The following is a 19,961-nucleotide window of genomic DNA, read 5'->3' as shown; positions in this document are numbered from 1 at the left end:
ACTTCTCTACTGTAAGAATAAAGACCAATGCATGCAGTGCCACACGTAACCGCAAAACGAACACGTTAAGTGACCGTGAAGAAGATTGCCTTTCATGTGCTTCACTATATGGCACGCAACGCACAATTAGGAGCGGCAATACTTATACTTTCCAGTGTTGTGTTCTGCTGTTACAGGGAACGCAGCGCCCCATGGGTAACCTAGCCTCTCACTGATAAGGGATTAAGTAAATCTGTTTTTTGCAGGACTAGAGACACTTGTATAAGTGAAGGGAATGGAGGGTCAATAGTTCAAGACTGAAGCTGTAAACCATTGGAAAAACTGCTGTCATTCAGCTAAGGCTATAAAAACTCCTGTGGTAATGACATGTATGTTGCCTTTCTTTCCTTCAAGGAATGTATAAAATACATTTGCATATTAATACAGAGGAGTCGGAAGTACAAAAAACTGAGGGGTCGGAGTCGGAACATTTATCTACTGACTCCACAGCCCTGGGTATAGCACCGCTATACCGTCGGAATTGCACGGTATTCGGCCGCTAGCGGTACGGTTTTAAACCCCGCTGGCGTCCGAAAAAGGGTTAATACCGCCAGCAATGGGCCTCTGCAGAGGCGCATTGCTGGCAGTATTTAGCCGCGGTGTCCCATTGTTTTCAATGGGAAGGAGCGGTAAACACACACCGCTCCTCTCACTGCTCCAAAGATGCTGCTGGCAGGACTTTTGGAGCGGTCCCGCCAGCTCATCGCCTTAGTGTGAAAGCACTCAGGCTTTCACACTGAGACTGCAGAGCAGGAGTTTTTCAGGCGGTATTAAGGCGCTATTTTTAGTGCTAAACCGCCTGAAAAAAACTCCCCAGTGTGAAAGGGGTCTTGCACCTCCGGAAGCTTCAATACTTTGTCAGATGACTGAAGTCAGTGCAAAGTAAAAAATCCTAATCTGCATACTTGTTTTGAATCCAAAAGTACTAAAGTACGTTTTAGCCAAGGAAGTAGTATTGTAAGTGGGGATCGGATAACGCAGCCTCCTTACGTCCCCCAACTACAGTTACATTTTAAGAAGCTAGGTGTACTTCACATAGGTGAAAGAAAAAAACATGAGCCCCATAACGAGGATCTATATTGATTGATGTTTAGTGTTGGATGTTTTTGCAGGAGTATTTGCAGCTACGTTGTTAGATTTCATTATGAAGGTTGTGGCTGCATTTAATTGTCTTCAGCAGCATAGATGGTTAGATAGACTGATGAAAGTGTCCAGTCTGATCTTTTTATTGTCTGAACATAAAATTGTGACCAATTTTCCTGGGGTAAAACTGAAAAGAAAGCAACCAGCCTTGTTCAAAGTTCTTTGCTCTTGATTGGATGGGAAAATATGTAGCATATTGGTAAATTTTTGTTTTCAATCAGTGTTTTACAGCTTACAGAAACATTTTGCCAGCAGGGGGTGCCTTTTGGTAGAAGGGCATTTATAAGTCTATTGTGCCAAAAATATCTTAATTGCCTGCTAGCAAATGTTTTAATGTGTACACTGACAGTGATGCATGCACACTATAGTGCACAATAAAGCTGGGTGCTAAGATGCAATAGATTGAGTGCATGCATGGGAATATCATCATCAGTGTCTCCCTAATTGAAGAAGTAAGAAAACCACAGACCTGAAGAAGAGGAAAATGACATGGCACTGATGGGGACAGAGTGGATGTTGGGGAGCTTGCTTGCACCTCATCTCTGGAGCAGTGTGTCATAATGTGCAAGTATGCAATGAATACGTGCACATTACGTCAACTGCGGGCTACCCTTTTCAAGGTTTAAAAAACATTATAGTCACGATTATGATTATATTTGGGTCTAATTAAAAATCGGCAAATGCATGTTTAGGCTGAAAATATTTTTATATTTCATTTAAAGAATGTAAACAATGTCTCCATTGATTTTGGTGGTATATCGTTAAAAGAATGATGCAAAAGTAAATTGCATATGGCTAGGTATAGACAAACAGACAAATCATTTGTATGTGATATGTTGCAGGATGTTGCCAAAGCGTTAACTAGCCTGATACCAGCTATTGACATTTTATCAGTTTACAAATCGCGTAACAGCGGTGCCATCTACTGGCCGTGAGCATCTTGTACATGCACTGATTACATAACATCATACTCGTAAGATCCAAAATGTTTGGCAGTCAAGTATGCATCAAGTGCTGTAGACTAAACCTGTTCCAAGTCGCTTATGCTACCGCTAGACTCCTGTACATCCAGATCCAGGAACAGATATTCCAAGGGGACGATCTTAAAGACAGAACAGGTTTATAGAGAGTCATTTTTTTTCCTTTTATAACATATCTAGAGCTTTACAAGTTCTGTTAGCATTTCAGTTTTTTTGTATATATTTGCAGATTTTACATGGTTGCTTAAGGAAATATTAGTTGATATTTGTGTAAGGTCCCCCCCCCCCCCCTTAGATGAGTTGTTTTTGGTTAGCTTGTTCAATATCCCCTAGGGGATTACTTATTAGGGGGGCTGCAGTCTTCAGCTACATTCACACTCAGTGGTTCTGAGTTACTTTCATTACTGATACCACCCTAGTTCATTGCTCCACCCTCACTAATTTGCTCCTAAGCGCGGTACACTTTTCCTTTTCATTAGCTTGTTCAATAGCCAATAATTTTAAGTTAACAATTTTGCCCACTCCTAATTTTCTCAGCCAATAAAATTAACTCCTAACAGTGTAAAGCTAACGGGTTTTAGGTATTCTCCAGAGATGTATGGCATTGACAGGCTTTCAAATTAAATCCCACATGTGAACAGTAGGAATTTGTAGTATCTGTGTATGCTGTGTATTGCATTGTAATAGTTCCATCCAGATAATTGCATTTTTGTACTCGCCAAAAAATCTTTTTCTTTGAGTTTGTTCGGGAGCCACAGAATTGGGAGACAATTGGATTATACTGCATGAAGAAAGGGGGGAACTAATGCGCAAATCAACCTAACCACGGGAAAAATAAAGATAAAATATATATCCAATAAAAAGTCTAAAAAATACTAAGCAGCAGCCACGACTAGTAGTGCTCACGCACTGTATACAGATATAATAAAGGGGTGGGTGTTATGGCGCTTGCAAAATGACAATTCCTAATGATAAAAAAATCTCCACAAAAACAAAATAAATGACTAGGGTCAATCCGCCACTAGATGTTGGTCCAAATATGTTCCACTCTGCATGTAAACCAAGAATACCACCCAACATAAAGATCCATGGATCATTTGGCACATTATTAATATTATTGTTCACTTTAATATTTTGATTGTTCAGGATCACTTGTGCATGTTATAATTTTTTACATATATTGATCAAAAATTTATTTTTGCATCTTTTTGGGACATTCTCTTTACCATTATTTTCACAGAAGCACTGCACTATGCACTTTTAATGGATGAAGCAATTTTTGGATTATCACTGATTTGAAGCTTATTATCACGTGCTATTTTTTACCTTTATATTTATTTATTTATGGTTAATCTTACGGTGTAAATAATAACATTGTGCACTATCTGGGCACATTTGTTTACCTGTTATACTAGGTATTTATTATTGACCACTCTCTATACCCTCCACATATCTTTATGTTGGGTGGTATTCTTGGTTTACATGCAGAGTGGAACATATTTGGACCAACATCTAGTGGCGGATTGACCCTAGTCATTTATTTCGTTTTTGTGGAGATTTTTTTATCATTAGGAATTGTCATTTTGCAAGCGCCATAACACCCACCCCTTTATTATATCTGGATTATACTGCAGCTATTAGGAAGATTTGGGCACTGTCAAACACAAAATTGACCTTCCTGGTATAACTCCTCCCACTTTCTTGGTTTCGTAACCAAGCAACATGATAAACAGGGGAGGAGCCTGTGTTTCTGACTCCCAGAAAATTAATTTTATGGTGAGAAACAAATCGTTTTTTCTCGCTCATTGAGGGGCACAGTTAAACTGAGGGCTGAGCAAAATCTGTGTAAAAAACACTAACAGGCCCACTATAAAAACAGAGACTTGCCTACAGCTCAAAGAGCTGCCTGTGTTACCTTATGCTGGAATTTTCCATCAGATGAGGCCTGAACATTGACCTGGTAAAATGTAAATGAACAGAAGACCAGGTGGCAGCCTTGGAAATCTGGTAAACAATTTCCTGATGTCGAAAAGCCCAAGTAGTGCTCACAGACCTAAAAGACATGCATTGACATGAAAGGGTGGCACCCAATACTTGGGACCATAAGCCTGAATGATGATTTGCCTGAGCCGGGGTAGAACAAGAAGCTGGTTCCTCTTTGCAGGGACCATCAGGGATGATGAGTCTGTGTTTCTAATGGAATGAATGACTGTAAGGTAGACAAGCACAGCTCTAACTACATCCAGACAATAATGGGAAATCTCCTGATGTACTAGTGCCGAACAGAGGGACAGAAGCACAATGGTTCTGGTTGAGCTTGAAAGATCAAAAAAACCCTAGGAAGGCTGGAAGCTCTGACCAGTGATGGCAAACCTATTTGAGCCCAAGTGCCCAAACTGCAACAGATGTACAACGCAACATGTCAGAGGTCATGCGACTGCATCCAGAGGTGGGGGGAGAGAACAGAACTTCGCTCACTCCACCATATGTTCAATCCCTGGGAGGAGATCACACATGGTCCGCTGCATTAATGGTCCCTCCAGGAGTTACGCCCCCCCCCCCTGAGGTGCAGCACTCCCTCCCGCCTGTGCACCTCACTCTGAGCCTCCAGTAATGCCCATCCTCCAGGGACAGTGGTGACACCCAGCACTGCTCAGACTACACCAACCTGTTCAGTATCAGATTCTAGAACCAAAGTCACTTACATGGTGAATCTCTGTACACCGTAGAGCTGTCACCAGCACACACACTCCACTGAGCACAGCACTGCCCGTTATATAGAGCTGGTGATGGGCATCAGCTCAGTGCAGTGATTGGGATCAACTTTAGTGAAGCTCCCGGCCAGAGCATCTCTCTACCTGCGGTCACCAGACTGCACACTCCTGGGTTTTCAATCCACCCAGGCCGGTCTCCGGGCACCATTCACAGGCAGGTCTGGGTAGCGATCCAGCAACTTGCGATGGTGACGGGTGCCCGCAGAGAGGGCTCTGCGTGCCACAGTTTCGCCATCACTGCTCTAGGCCCTAATGCTACCGTGTCCTCATGTGAGGTTCAGAGAGTTCCTTACAGGACAAAGCTCAGACACACACTCACAAAGGTGATGGTGAGGAGGAAGACAACCTTGTAAATAAGAGTTCAAAGGGGATTATCTGACAGGTTCAAAATGCTTTTTGAAGAAAATAGGGAGCCAAATTCCAGGTGGGGAGATAAATGAAACTGATTCCCTGCAGCAGCTCAAAGGTGCCGGGAGAGGAGGGAAGCCTGCAGCGCTGGGAGGGATGGGGGTGACTAGCAGCAGTAAGAATCAAATGGTGGGCAGGAGGGTTGATCGGTGCAGCGGAAAAGGCGGGTACAATAAATCGGTTTCTGTGATTGCCCCTTGCTGCACTGATTACCCCCTCCTGTTCACCACCTGATTCTTCTTGTGGTCCGGCACGGTATTGCTCTGCTCCACTACCATGGAGTGCAGAGCGGTGCTGTTGGTTTCTCCAAGTTTATGTGCAGAAACCTCAGACATGCTGCATAATCCCATACAGTGCTGAACCGCACATCACAGCAACATTTTAGTGTGAACCACACGCAAAGAAAACAATTGTTTTCCATGTGGCTTGCAGAGGCCTGCAGTGTCCTAGTGCAGAAAAACGCAGGCCTTTATATATGGTTTGTACGAGAGACCTAAGAGATTCTCAGGGGTCCTAGGCAGCTAGCAGAACTAGTAAAATGTACAGTCTGTTCTTCCCTTTTTTTTTTTAACCACTTAGAAGGTGGGGGGGGGGGGTTATGCCAGGCTGATTTGTATCTATACATTCCCACCCAGAGCTGTGAAAGACCTTGGCACATGCTACAGTTCAAATAAAAAAAAACAATGTATCTCCCTTCTATTATAACGATGCTCTACAAATGGGCAAGGATAAGCAAAATAAGTAGGGAGCATAGAAAAGCAGACACTGTATGATGATGATTTCTCACCAGCATCTTTTCAGAAGACAAAAGGGTCAATTCACTAAGCGTTAAATAACGCTGAAAAAAAAGTGACATCATCGAGAGACTCCTTCCTTGGGCTATTTAAGAACTGTCCGACCACAGAGCAGGCAGTCGGCAGGAGCATTCATCGGGGTGAAGTCTTTTTTTTTTTCTTTTTTTTTCGGGTTCAGCAGTGTGGTGGGCTTCGTGATTGACGTTGGATCTACTTCAAGCGACATTTATTTTTTGATAAAGGAACAAGATAAAACCTTTATTTCTTTTGACAACTTTTTTGGTGAATATACCCCTACTCCTTCACGTGTGGGGACCCGGATCTGGGGGGACTTCCAGATTCCGATAAGTCGCCTCCCTTTCCTGACCTGCCATGCTGCATGCTTGAATCAGGGTCTGGTATGAACTTTGGGGGGGACCCCCATACGCGTATTTTTAATTTTATTTTTGGCTTGGAGTGTCCCTTAAAATCCATATCAGACCATATCAGAAGAGCCTGGTATGCTTTGGGGGAGACCAATGCTGTTTTTTTCCGTAAACCATACATAAAGACAGAAGCACTCCGATGGTGTAATAATGCTAAAATCAGTATCGGAGTGCTTCTGTTTTTATGTATGACCTGGATCTGCCCTGGAATTGTGTGTGAACCCCTACCTGGGTGCTGGAGTTGTTTGATGCCACTTCTGAGAGAAACCCTCTTGCCTGTTGAGATTGCTGGATTGTTTTTCCACAAAAGCGCATATTGACCACTCTAATTAGGGGGTCACACTGTATTCGGTAAACAGAGCATGAGAGTGAGGTATCACCTGGCTTACTTTTAATCACCTATATGTAATATATTTTGCTCACCCTTTGTAGTATTTTTGTACAATTTATATGTACTATAATAACACTTTCTTTCCTTCTCTCTCAGGAAAGGTGTTTATGGCCTTCAGATAACGTGGAGTCACGACAAGGAGCATCAGAGGTGTGTTTTAACATTTGATTTTTCTTATCCGATTTTTTTTTTCACTTTCAGCACTGACATTCTTCCACTTTTGTAGCCATATACTCTCTACAAATATTTTTTCTTTTGGCTTGGTGGGCATGGTTTTGCATTTAATTGACTTTAGCCAAGTATCAGGGAGATCACACCATGCTCATTTTCTCTGCTTTAGTATCCGATAAATGTTTCTACCAAGGCCCATGTGTACCTTGGATATATCTACATGTAAGGAACTACTGTTTTAAATGTATGACCAATTATGAACAACAGCCATTACTAGTACCTTCTCGTCCCTGCTTGGCAATAGAAAAAAGTGCACCACTCCCTTTGGAATGATTGTAAATTCTTTAAGCACTAAAGGATGAATCCTTCCAAACGTTTAATTTTGACAGATGGTTGATTAATAAATCCCTCATCGTATTTTAACACGTCTTGGAAACTCTTACTACAGTGAGACTTCTGCACCACAGTTCCCAGATCAGCCCACCTGCCATGACTGTTACAAGGGGGTCTCCCTAATAGATTTCATTTTTATTTTTTTTACATTTTGGATGAGCTTGAGGTGAATCTTGCTGCAGCCAGTGGAGTGTTTTTTCATTGAATTCCTTAAAATATGTGAGAAAAAAACAAAACGGCAGAGCAGAAGTAATTCAGACAAGCATCTGCTAATTCAGTGGTCATCAACCCTGTCCTCAGGGCCCACTAACAGGCCAGATTTTATGTATTACCTTGGGAAGATGCAGACTATAATACTGCAATCACTGAGGGGCAAATGATATCACCTGGAATGTATTTTGGTTATCTTGCCAACCTGGCCTGTTAGTGGGTCCTGAGGACAGGAGTTTATGACCACTGTGCTAATTGATACATTTTTGCTGTGGTGTTCACTAACTCTGTGTTCTCACCAGTTGAACATTTCTGGATGATGGCTGTTCTTTAAATATGTCAATTTCTATGTCAATGTTGTCTTGCTTTATTGTAGATCATGTACGCATCAAGGTCAAGAGACAGATTCACAACTCCTTCCTTTATGCAGAGAGATCGTTTTAGCCGCTTCCAGCCAACATATCCTTACATTCAGCATGAGATTGACCTTCCACCTACTATTTCCCTGTCTGATGGAGAGGAACCTCCACCCTACCAGGGTCCATGTACTCTGCAGCTACGAGATCCAGAACAGCAGATGGAACTTAACAGAGAATCTGTCAGAGCACCTCCAAATAGGACCATTTTTGACAGTGATTTAATAGATATATCTATGTACAATGGGGGTCCCTGCCCACCTAGCAGCAATTCGGGCATCAGTGCAACCAACTATAGCAGCAATGGCCGAATGGAAGGGCCACCACCAACCTACAGTGAAGTTATGGGACACTATCCAGGCTCATCGTATTTCCACCACCAGCAAAATAACACCTCTCCCACTTCTCAGACAAGTAGTAGACTTGCGTTTCAAGCAAACGATCCAGAGAGCACAGTAGTTCCTGTCAATGCAAAAGACAGACAGCCAGGGAACCTTGTTTGAATCCTCCCTACCTGCACTTATTCCACAGTGTGAGGCAAGAGGTCATCATGGTTGTCTCATGACTTCCACAGCTCAAGTGCCCAATGTTTTTGAGCTTCAAGTGGTACAAGTTAAACCAAATGCACATATTAATGTATGCATAATCTGATACCAGTCAGAGGAAAGCATGCAAATGGATTGAATGATATACACGTCCTTTCTGTTCATGATTTGTTTCGGGAAGAATCATTTTTATATTGTCATATTTCAGTTATTTAAATTTTGCAAGATCTTGGCACAAAACTCAAACTTTGCAGAGCTTATTTTATACTGACATTGATGACAGTCACATAGAACAAGTAAGTGTTAACTTAGAAGTGCTATGGTGTTTTAGGGAGATGGCCAGTGTTGTGGTAGGGAACGTAAAAGTGCAGTGCTAAATATTTCATAGAAATCTATACCGTATTCCAGGCATGTGTACAGTGTATGAAATTAGTGAATGGAATGAATGAATGTACTGTGTATTAAACCTGTTTTAGGGCTAAATTCACTAAATTGAAGTAACATTATATGAAATATTCCCCCTGCAAAGCTAACGCCCAACTCGTAATTTTTTTTAACCTTTTTATGTGTGAAGAAACATAGGTTAAGTTTATAAAGTCCTTACTTATTTAAAAAAAAGTTTGCCCCTCCCCAGAGGTACCAGTCCTGGAAGAATATGGGCTGGTACCTCTGTAGCTGCCAGGCTAATGAGTGTGTGGTGCCTGATTTAGCTTTGCTTTGTGTTTCCAGAGGAAGAAACATGCCACCCCCTGAAAACATTGACTCATTGCTAAAGTATGCTAGACTCTGTACATTTATTTTTTTCTTACACAAAAATTGTGTTTAAGGAAAATTTTAAGCCAACATTGCATTAGGAAAAACATTTGTAATCAAAATACCACCTTTACCATTTAATTATGGAATGTGAAAATAAATCCATATGGCATTTAGTCCTCCATATTTCCAAGAAAAATTCTGCTAAATGCATGAAGCAATTTACCAGTTTTCCAAGTTCTCATACCAGTGCTCTATAGTGAATTCAAGACCAATTCATTTCAGGGCAAACAGGGAAGGCCAATAACCCTATGGATTTGATTTTTACTTTGTTCTAAAACAAGATCTCTTTACTAATGTGCTTATAAATGTTTTTATGTGGCTTCTGTTTTAGAAATTTTCATGCATGACGGGTTCACTGGGAAACTGACTGGATTCATAACTTACCTGGCCTCCATTACGGGGCTGCTTGTTGTTTTTGTGGACCCATTCCTCTAGAAACACAGGGCCGAAGCTAACATGCACATGTGCTGGCGGCATAATAGCAAAGGGAGTGACTGCAGCTAGTACGGGTTCATGTGCTGGGATGGTATCTTGGGGCACACTATCTTTTCATTTGAAACTGTTAAAATAAACAAAAAACATCAAACAGATTAACCATCCCAATTTTGTAACCACACCAGCTTATCACTGGACAGCTCCTAAATTATTGGTGCTTGATGTTCATTTTAATAACAGTGTAAAATGAACTGTAAGCTCAGATAAGATATTGGTGCCGCTTGTATTTATGTTCAATGTAGCATGCGATTTTCCTTTTAACTGTTTATTTTTATTCACATGCTAATCAGTATTTTTTGTTTGAATGATAATTAACAGTGGGTATAATGCTCAATTTATAAATCTTTAGTGAATCTAGCCCTTAGAGAAAGTTGCACTAACTTCGGATTATCCTACATAAGGGAAATGTGGTATTTTTTTAGTCTCTATTTATCTTGAAATATTTCCTGTTGCTGTGGGCTTAAGATTCCCAACGTTTGAGATGTCCAACAAAGGAGGACTACCATCCACAATTGTATGCTCCATGTGGTTTTCTGCAATTCACAAAGGGATTTATTTAAAGGGTACTTTAATTGTAGCCACCAGAGAGTTGGGTGAAATGAGTGTGCTGTGTAAATGCACTTGGCCACCATACCCTTTCCATAGTAAACGTATCAACCTAACACTTCCGGTCTCCATCAGAATATGAGTGCTTCTGCCTTTGTAAACGCATGATGTCCACAGGAGTCCAACAATCTTGGGGGACAAAAAGAGGGACATGGTTTTTAAACTGGTGTATAGTAGCACCATGAGAAGTATTAACATACCACACTCAGCTCTCCTCTCTAATTACATTCTCCTTTAATAAAAATAGTAGAAATGGCCCAAAGAGTACAGGAACCAATAGGACTTGGCTACACCCATACAGATTTCATATAGCTAAACTGCTGAAAGTTGATCTTTGATTGGTGTGTTTATGGGTTAGAGCATGTCCATTTCGATTTGCTTTTAAATTGGCCATCAAGACTTTAAAACCATAGTGGAGATTATAACGGTTTTGTTGCCAGGTTGAAATACCTACTGGCTTCTTAGATTCCCTTAATTGTAAATGTTCTGCAACTGGACTTGGTTCTCATCTAACAAAAGACAGTGCCACACTCCCTGTTGGGGACTTTCATTTATTTGGCGTTATAGAACATGCAGCCATGAACAAGACTCAAAGCGAGTTTGGTAAAGGTGATTGCTGTGGCAAGGGTATCCTGCTTCCGGTCCTCACTGTGAACTCTAAGAGGCTATTGGGTGTTTTTTCTCCTAGCATCATATATAAAGAAATGGTTGACCCGAGGCTGGTTTTTCAGTTTGGGGTCAACTGATGCTTTAACTCTCCACATTCTTTTAAAGCACAGCTTCCATATTTGTCCATACCTCAAACATTTGGTGTAGAGATGTACTGAAAGTTTAAATTTCCCAACTGGAAAACCATTGTTTGCCTAACCCTGATCGTCAATAGATGGGTCCTCTTATTTAATGGTGAAATAACACCAGGTGCCGTATGTATGTGGGTGAAGTCACTGAATGGTATAATGCCTCTTCCTATTTGATGAGTCATTTCTTATTTGCACCTACATTTGACCACCAGAAGTTTACTTCACAATACTACTGGCAGTAAACATTATTGCAATTTTTGGTTGCAAAGGGATTTTTGGATCTTACTCATAATGATGAATGAAAAGCCACCTATATCAGTGGTGAACTGGCAGCAGAACAAAGTCAGGCATTTTTTTTAGAATGTTTGAGTGGACCAATATTAAATCAACACCTGTGCTTATGTTTCCAAACTATGTATGTCAGATAAATGCTGTATGGAGTCAAGGCAGCGTGTTTAATTACCATCTGGTGGCTAAAATAATGTTCACTTGCAGCAGAATAGGGAATTATGAGAGCACAATGAACAAATACAGTTGTAGAGCTCATTGATCTCTGTTGTTCATAGATATCTGGTAGTTGTCTATCTGTTCATAGTGGTTATTTTGGTTTAGTTTACCTCTGACAACATGTTTGCTGAAACTTGGACTCTGTCACAGGGATTCGTAGCAAGTGCAGGTAACGACTTCAGCGTCACTTATGCAGTAGAGTATGACAGATGGCTTATCACGTTTACGATGCTGTTGGATGTTGGATAATGGAGAGAGCCAGAATATTACAGCACTTGGTATTCCAAGCAATTTTTTATCATTTTTTCATCTATGAGCAGTGTTTATTTCTCTTATTTTAACCCTTTTTGTGATTGAGAAAAGGAAAATCAGATGGTTTGGCCACTTGTGTTATGGATATAACTTTGATTCATAATGATGCCATCACTTTTTTATTTTTTTGATGTCCATTTTACATTGGTTAACAATTTAACACACTCAAGCTGTCTGCTTTTGATTTTATATGTTAAGCATTTTTATTGGTAAAATAAAAAAAAAAGTTTAAAACAAGAAAAAAAAAATTAAGGCTTTAAAATGTTTTAGATTGTGTAAATTGTGTAAATTGCTGGCTTGTTTGTCCAGAATGCCACGGGCTACTACATTACCTGTGGTCAGTGTGTCTTCTAAAAAGGATGCCAGGGAGGAAATTTTTAAATTATTCTCTAACAACCTACAAGGATGATTTGGCACAAAGATATCACTACTAGTGACTTTGGGCCTTTAAAACCAGCTGCTATTTATGTAACTTGGCACTTGTGCTTTGAGCAAATTCCTCTAGGACTCTGAGCCAGGCTATAGGAGTGTCCAGATATCAGTGTTAAATGAATCAGAAGGCTAAGCACACTTATATCAATGACAAAATGTGTATTGAAAAGGGAAAAAAAAGTTTTATCTGTCTAAGTATTTGTGTTGATGGACGTTGGGCTTGTACCGATGGCCTCAATTTGGGATTCTTCCGGGATCCTTCAGAATTCACTGACGGGTGCTTGGACCTGCAGTTGACCTCCTCTTGATCTGCATCTGGCCTGCTTAAATCAGGTTTTACAGTGTCATATAGCCTTGCATGTGAATGCAAAACCTGTTTGAAGCAAACAAAAAAGCCTAACGGCACTTCCCCTAAAGTGTGTAATCTCTATTCTTAAACTTCAGGCAACCAACTAAACAAATGACATATGAGAGCTGTTTTTATCTGACAAAAGATGTGTATTTCTGCCCAGTCATTCCTAAAATTTAGACTGCTCTGCCACATGGCACAGCCCTGTCTGGCAGGAAAGGAGACCTAATCTTTTCTGCCGTTTAAGTAACTCTAATAACTTCATCATTTTCTCTGTCATGCTCCTGTTTCCTCCTATCAGTATTTTCTTTGTAGACACACAAGCATTTCAGCACAACTGATTGGCTCATTCTGTAGATTTTCCCATTCCCAGTTTGAGCACCATTGTACATGGTACTGGACGAGTTGGTAAAATCTACTTAATTGCCTGCATTAAAAAAAATGGGTTTTAATATGGAGCTGCATTACTTTGTGGCCTTTAAACAGGCCTGGAGTTCAGCTTTCAAAGTATTTTACGTGACAAATTTTACCCCTACTGTTACCTTCATGCAGTTACATGGACGATCCCCCCCCCCCTTTATTCTCTTGGGTAGCTCCAGAGCCAAGTTTTTCATTTTTATGTGCACCATCAGCTAAACCTGATGCTGTTGCTCATCATCCAGATAGAATAGCATTTTGTTTGCGCTTTTACACAGGAGGTGCAGGAGGAGGGGACTGTTCCAAAATTAAAATGGAACTCATTTTTCACCAATTATACTTGTCTACAAAATGTATTTTATTTATAACGTCGGGGCACTTTGTGCAAAGTAGTGCTTTTGTGTTATGTTTGCTGAAGGCCAAAATACAAGAGTATAAATCATCCAGGTGTGACTAGCCGTATGCTGGAAAAACGATAGTCCAAATGGTACATTTAATAATTCTGGATACCTACAAAGCTTCATCATAGTAACTAGAGAAGCAGAGTAGAGAAAGTGAAGTACATCATTTTATTGTCGGCTAAAGTGTCCAGCTTTACCCATTGATAAACCTTGTCTGATGCACGATTCTATTGGAGTGAAAGAAAAAATATCTGAATTTAGCAGTTATTTGGAAGTCGCATTTGCTGGCAAATGGAGCAAATAAAAAACAATGGGTGGATTTTGATTTAGAACTTATTTCACACCTTAGAATGATGCTTTACTAGGGATATGTGATGGATGTGTCATTATGCTGTGTCACTGATTTTGAGCTATTGGGATAACTACGTAGAATGGAACTATAGGCAGTCAGCTTGATACGTTATAAACCACATATGTGAAATGTCCTACCTTCCAAAAGATTTGTGATCCCATGCAAAACAACATATTCAATGCAGTGAATGCGTTTTCTCCACTGCCATTAAGCAATATAGATTGCTCATCAACCTCACTCCAAAACTGATTGGACAATTAAATGACTGTTTTTTCCCCTTTTAGTGTTGGGATCCACTGCATTTCACAGTACTTTTAATGTGACTGACTCTGTGCATGCCCTCCCTCTCCCAGTCTGAACATAGGATTCCAGGAAGTGAATATAGACAGTCGGGTACCTTATACTAACTGAACTTTGTTTAATGGCTACATAAATTTATTAAATGGGGACATGTTTATATCGGACAACAGTGAAGCCTATGCAGTGCAAAGCAACAGGTTCACTTTAATCCACCCTCTACCAAGGAGCACATACATGCCCTTCCTTCATTGCCCTTTTTAGATGCTAGGAGCAAAATAAGCCACCTGTTGTAAGCTGCAAGCTGCTCAAGTAGTAGCTTGTATAGGCCTATAAACTTTTCCTTGGTGACAGTGGGGGTGATTTGTAATGGCCACCACCCACCCTGTCACGTGAAATTAGTCACATACTACCATACTCCTGGTGGAGAGAAGGAAAGAGGAGCATGTTTAGTTGAAAATGGGGCAATTTGAACATATTTCAATTTTGGGTTTCAACATATTTGCCAGGTTCAACAAATTTAAAAATGAAACTTGAAAATAAAAACCAATTATTTTAAGTTGTGCAAATGAGTTAACTATATTACATATTCGTATTCCTGCAAATTGTTCCCATAATATGACAGTGATTTGGATCACTCAAGGGGTATTCACAAAGCTCCAATATTGTGGAATGTCCTACTACTTGCAATCTACAGATGTCTCCCCAGTTGTAGCGAAAGCCCGCCATTTCCATTCATTATTAAAGGCATTGTACTCTTTCAAATATTTTTATTGTTTTCACTAGCTATTTCTATTCCCTGTGCTGTTTGCCTTACCTTGTAATGGGCTCACATGTTGTGGCTGCGGCTTGTATTGGTTTGGCTGATTGATTCCCCTATGCCAGGGGTATGCAACCTTGGCACTCCAGCTGTGGCGAAACTACTAATCCCATCATGCCTCTGCCTCTAGGAGTCAGGTCTTGCAATGTCTCATGAGGCTTGTAGTTTCACACAGCTGGCAGTCTGAGGTTGCCTACCCCTGCTCTATGCCCATGTTATGCTGCAGCTAGCTTGTCCCCTAATCGCTAAAGGGAAAAGACAACTTCCTGTTCATGGTCAGTATCCAGTGCATGCATTGTCATCTACTCTGTCACATCACAAATGGAGTGCTAATGTGACTTTAAAACATGTTCCAGCTGCATGGTATGCTTTCTATGTATCTTATAATGCTTGTTTGTCAGCTTTAATTCACTTTCGCCTGCACTAGCGCTAGACTGGGAGACCAAGGGATTGTGGGGTATGTAGTTTCTTTACAGGAAATGTTGGCTCTCAGACTACAGAAAGAGGCCATGTTGAAACCATGCTAAATGCTTTGTGTTTAAGCACAAACTAAAATGGCTGGGCTCGGAATGGGAAGATTTGCTCTATAGACTCACTAAATGATATGAAACTACATGATCAACGCATATCTTTTGTAGGTGAAAAACACAAGGTGCAGGTAGGAAGGTTTATAATGCCTTTAATAATGCAGTAGGTCCAACAGCACATAAAGGCCACAAAATGCCTTGCTACTATACAGCTTTAAAATGGTCAAATACCATGTCAAATGTAGTGATCATAGAATAATCCTTAATAGTAAAATTATGTAAAGATGGATTCCAGGCATTGTTTGTACATAGTTACATTGGTCCAGCTCGGATGTATATGCCATACCATGGATGCTGGAAACACTGACTTAGACACCACTACCTCTATTGATCTCCACTTGCATCTGGGTCCCATACTGATGCATTGAGAATAGAAGAGGTCAGTTGCTTAGAATGGACACCATTCAGTGACTGCATTGCATTCTCTGAATTGAATGCAAAGCGTTCTTTGACTGGCCAAGTTGGAGAGGCGTGGTGATGACCCCACGCTTTGAACCCCTTCCAGTCAGCGGTTTCACCTTTTTCAGGAATTGCAAAGCATTCTCTGAATAGTATCGGTGCATCAGGTTGGCCTCTCAGCATAGAATCCATGGAGATCACTAAAGGAGGGGTGTCTTTTTTTAGCGATTTTTAATCTTCCGAGGGCATCATCCAGCTATGGTGTATATACCATAAATACATTGATCCAAGCTGGGCCAAAAAAAATTTGTAAAATATACCATGCCTGGAATTCTTTAATAATGGGTAGGCTTTGGCACTTCTGCACCTTTCACAAGCCAGATGCGTTTTAGGCTGTTGAGCAGTATCGGAGGCTCAATTCACAAAGCTTTACACAAGGATCTTCATTTTTAGCTATGTGAATGTAATTTCAAATCTCATTGGATTTAGCTGAAAATTACTGTTGCTTTGTGTAAAAAAAGAAAAAAAATGCTTATCCTGGTATTTTAGCTTTGTGAACTGAGCCTTCACGAAAGATCAGCCTCTACCATGCAATGGTAGATTACCATTGCATGGCTTTTCTTGATGGCCAGTAACAAGACCAGCAGTAGAACAAATCTACAGAAACTCATTCCAGACCTTTGGTGAACAATTATAGAAGGATGTTTGGCTGTCCTTTTACCAAAATATTGTAGTTATTATAAACGTTCCACATTTCCTTTCTTCACTTCTGGTTTGCTCTTGAATATAATATTTACCATGATTACATTTTCTGAAAAACTGCACCCCAGTTAATCTTATTTGAAATAAATGTCACACATGCGGTGCCTGCCCTGCTTGCCTCGCTACCCACCGCATCCTCCTTACGTGTGATCTGAAGTATTAAATACGGAAACTCATTAATGATGTTTTTGGACAGAAGAGGTTAAACCTTTAATGATGCTTATACATTTTCCACAACTTGTGTTTGGGGTGCTCATTGTTAATATTAGTACACCTATTCTGTAGTCGTCATGGCCATCCTTTTTTTTTTCTTATTTACAAATTGTTTATTTTATTAACCATGATACAGCGTATGCCTTTACACTGTGATAATGGGGCAAACCTGCGCTCAAGTCAGTAAATTACTTTTTTCTTTTTCTTTAACAAGTATATATTTACACAAATAGAAAACGTACTATAGATAAGTGTAATATAATTGCTGTACATAGAAGAGAAGGAACTATGTAGTCACTAGACTACTTTTAAAAAATGATTGTCAGTAGTTTTACAACAGACCCGTAACGTGAGCGCAAAAGAGTAAAAATTGCTTTAAGTTTGTTTGCTAATTCACTGCTGCTTTTGCTGCCAATGTGGACATATAGAGTATCCAAGTGTGCTAGATGTTGCACTGATGGCACATACTTTTCCACTTTTGCAATGTGTTGTATAGATGAAAACTCTTGCCTTTATGTAGAAATTCAGGAGGAAGCAAAAGGGAAGGTGTTGTCCACAGCAGTCAATCAGACTCTTCGATTTTCTAACAATCGAAAAACGGTGGTTGCATTTTTATACATTACAAGGGTTAACGGCTCCTCTAGTATTTTGTGAATTCTTTCTTGTGTTTTATTATGGAGCCTCGTTGTATGATCAGAAAAGTATTTTTCCACCTCCATTTTTGCTGTGCTTCATACGTAAGGTGCTTTTTTTCACTTCAGTGTCTCATATGTCTTATTGGATTTAAAAGAAACATTTTAGAAGCTGTATATAACTTGAATTTTATGCACATATCCTACCCAATGGGTAGAATGAAAACGGATACTCATTGTTAATACTGTAATATAATGTATAGATATCAATTTTAACACAAAGTGGCATAGAATTTGTGAATGCCTAACGCATCTAGTCCTTTTTGTAAGATTTGCAAATATTGCATACCGATGACAGAAATCTATGTATTTTATTTTCCTATCAAATATCAATATAATATCGCACAAGGAGAACAAAGAACAAATCTATGCTTTTATATTCTTCTTGATGTAAATGTTTCATATGTTTATTTTTAATTTCTTCTAATTCCTTTTTTAACGGTTTGGTAAAATGCTTACGATATTCTTGCCTTGTGATTATCACTTTGTTGGACCAGTATTATTCTTGCACCATGTTCAAGAAATATTTTTATTTCGTTTTAAATGCATCTCTTGCCAACCTAGTATTGACTCAAATACCAGTTGATCTGATGTTTTACGTCAATGGACAGATATTGCACTTTAAGTGCACTGCTTTCTCGCAGTATTTTTATACTTTGTACAGCTAGTGATATGCTGTTTTCCACTTCCCCACCAGCACAATAATATAATAGTTTTTTTGAAATAATTTCACATAAGAATATTTGCACATTGTCCCAGTATTCTCAGCCATGTTGGGGCCATTAAAACTAAAAAATGTTGTGTGTAAAAGATTAATCTTAACACTGGGTATTGCTTTAGGTGCAAAACAGCGTGTGCCTACAGATTCCTGTGGTATAATCTATCTGGGTCACAAAAAACTCAAACTTGGAGTGTAGTACAAAAAGAAGCCAGTCTACGAAACTCCATGCTTCCGGACAACAAGCTATCTATTATGCACAATGCAGTTAAGTTGGACAGCAGAATATTCCCTGCTGGAAGCCGGCACATCTTGAAAAGTAATTTGTAACTGGCATGGAGACTCCCGCAACTCACAATACAAAAAGGAATTCCAGCGTTATAATGTTTAATTCATTTTTTTATGCTGACTAAAGTTCTTCATAAAGAATGATGGTTGCTGATTTACAACTGATTTGCATACATTAACAGCCTTTCCCAAACCAGATGCATTCATTTCCTGATATTCTAAGTGTGTGTGTTGTGCCCAGAGATTCTGCCCTGATGATGAAGAGTGATAGGATTCTTTAGCGAAGAACCTTAATTCCTTTCCTGTGGGTTCTTAACTGAGTTCAAAATGCAGAGGTTAGCCGAGCAAGATCAGCACATCCTGATGTTTACAGCTTTGGTCAGCGATTCACCATAGACATCGCAATTGGTGTCCAAGTCTGTGGAAAACCCCAACCTTTATCCAATTGAATACATGTAGATAATACTGCAGTTATAAGAGGCGATCCAAAACCTATATTAATTTTCTCTTGAAGTAAAGATAAGGGATCTAAGTGTTTCTTCGTATTTTTTTTTTTCCGGGTAACTTGAATAGAAATACAGCTTGAGGTTGATTTACTAAAATTGAAGAGTGCAAAATCTGTTGCTGTTCTGCATAGAAACCAATCGGCTTCCAGGTGGTTGTTTTTGTTGTTTTTTTGTTTTTTATTGATCAAGCTGAAGTTAGAAGCTGATTGGCTACCATACATGGCTGCACCAAATTTTGCACTCTCCAGTTTTAGTAAATCAACCTCTATTTGTTTATATATGAAATAACAAATTCCCCCAATATTCTGGACTTCAACACTGCTACTCTTTTCATTCCTGTCACTTTGCTAGTGCAGAGTGCTTGATATGAAAAGGGAAATCTTCTGCAACATTTGGCACGTGGAGGTCAGTAAATCTTTCATGATAGAACTTTGATTTGGCAGATGAAAACCTGTCCTGATAAGTGATTGTCCGTCCTATGCAGTTGATCTATCTACAATGCA

At 39.8% G+C, this 19,961-nt stretch overlaps 1 protein-coding gene across 2 annotated transcripts in view; it reads left to right on the top strand.

Annotated features, from left to right (window-relative positions):
* The window catches only part of LDLRAD4 (low density lipoprotein receptor class A domain containing 4), a 415,207-nt gene extending 396,896 nt beyond the window's left edge, over positions 1–18,311 (top strand). For both annotated transcript variants that reach the window (XM_040353920.1, XM_040353921.1), the window contains 2 exons: positions 7,051–7,104; positions 8,105–18,311. In XM_040353920.1, coding sequence (XP_040209854.1) covers positions 7,051–7,104; positions 8,105–8,647 — 597 coding nt within the window. In that variant the 3' untranslated portion in view covers positions 8,648–18,311. The remainder of the gene's footprint in view (positions 1–7,050; positions 7,105–8,104) is intronic.
* Positions 18,312–19,961: the final 1,650 nt, after the last annotated feature.

The sequence above is a fragment of the Rana temporaria genome, chromosome 5, assembly GCF_905171775.1.
Source record: "Rana temporaria chromosome 5, aRanTem1.1, whole genome shotgun sequence".
NCBI lineage: Eukaryota > Metazoa > Chordata > Amphibia > Anura > Ranidae > Rana > Rana temporaria.
Note: the sequence above shows the minus strand (reverse complement) of the source record. Positions and strands in the feature narration are given on the sequence as shown.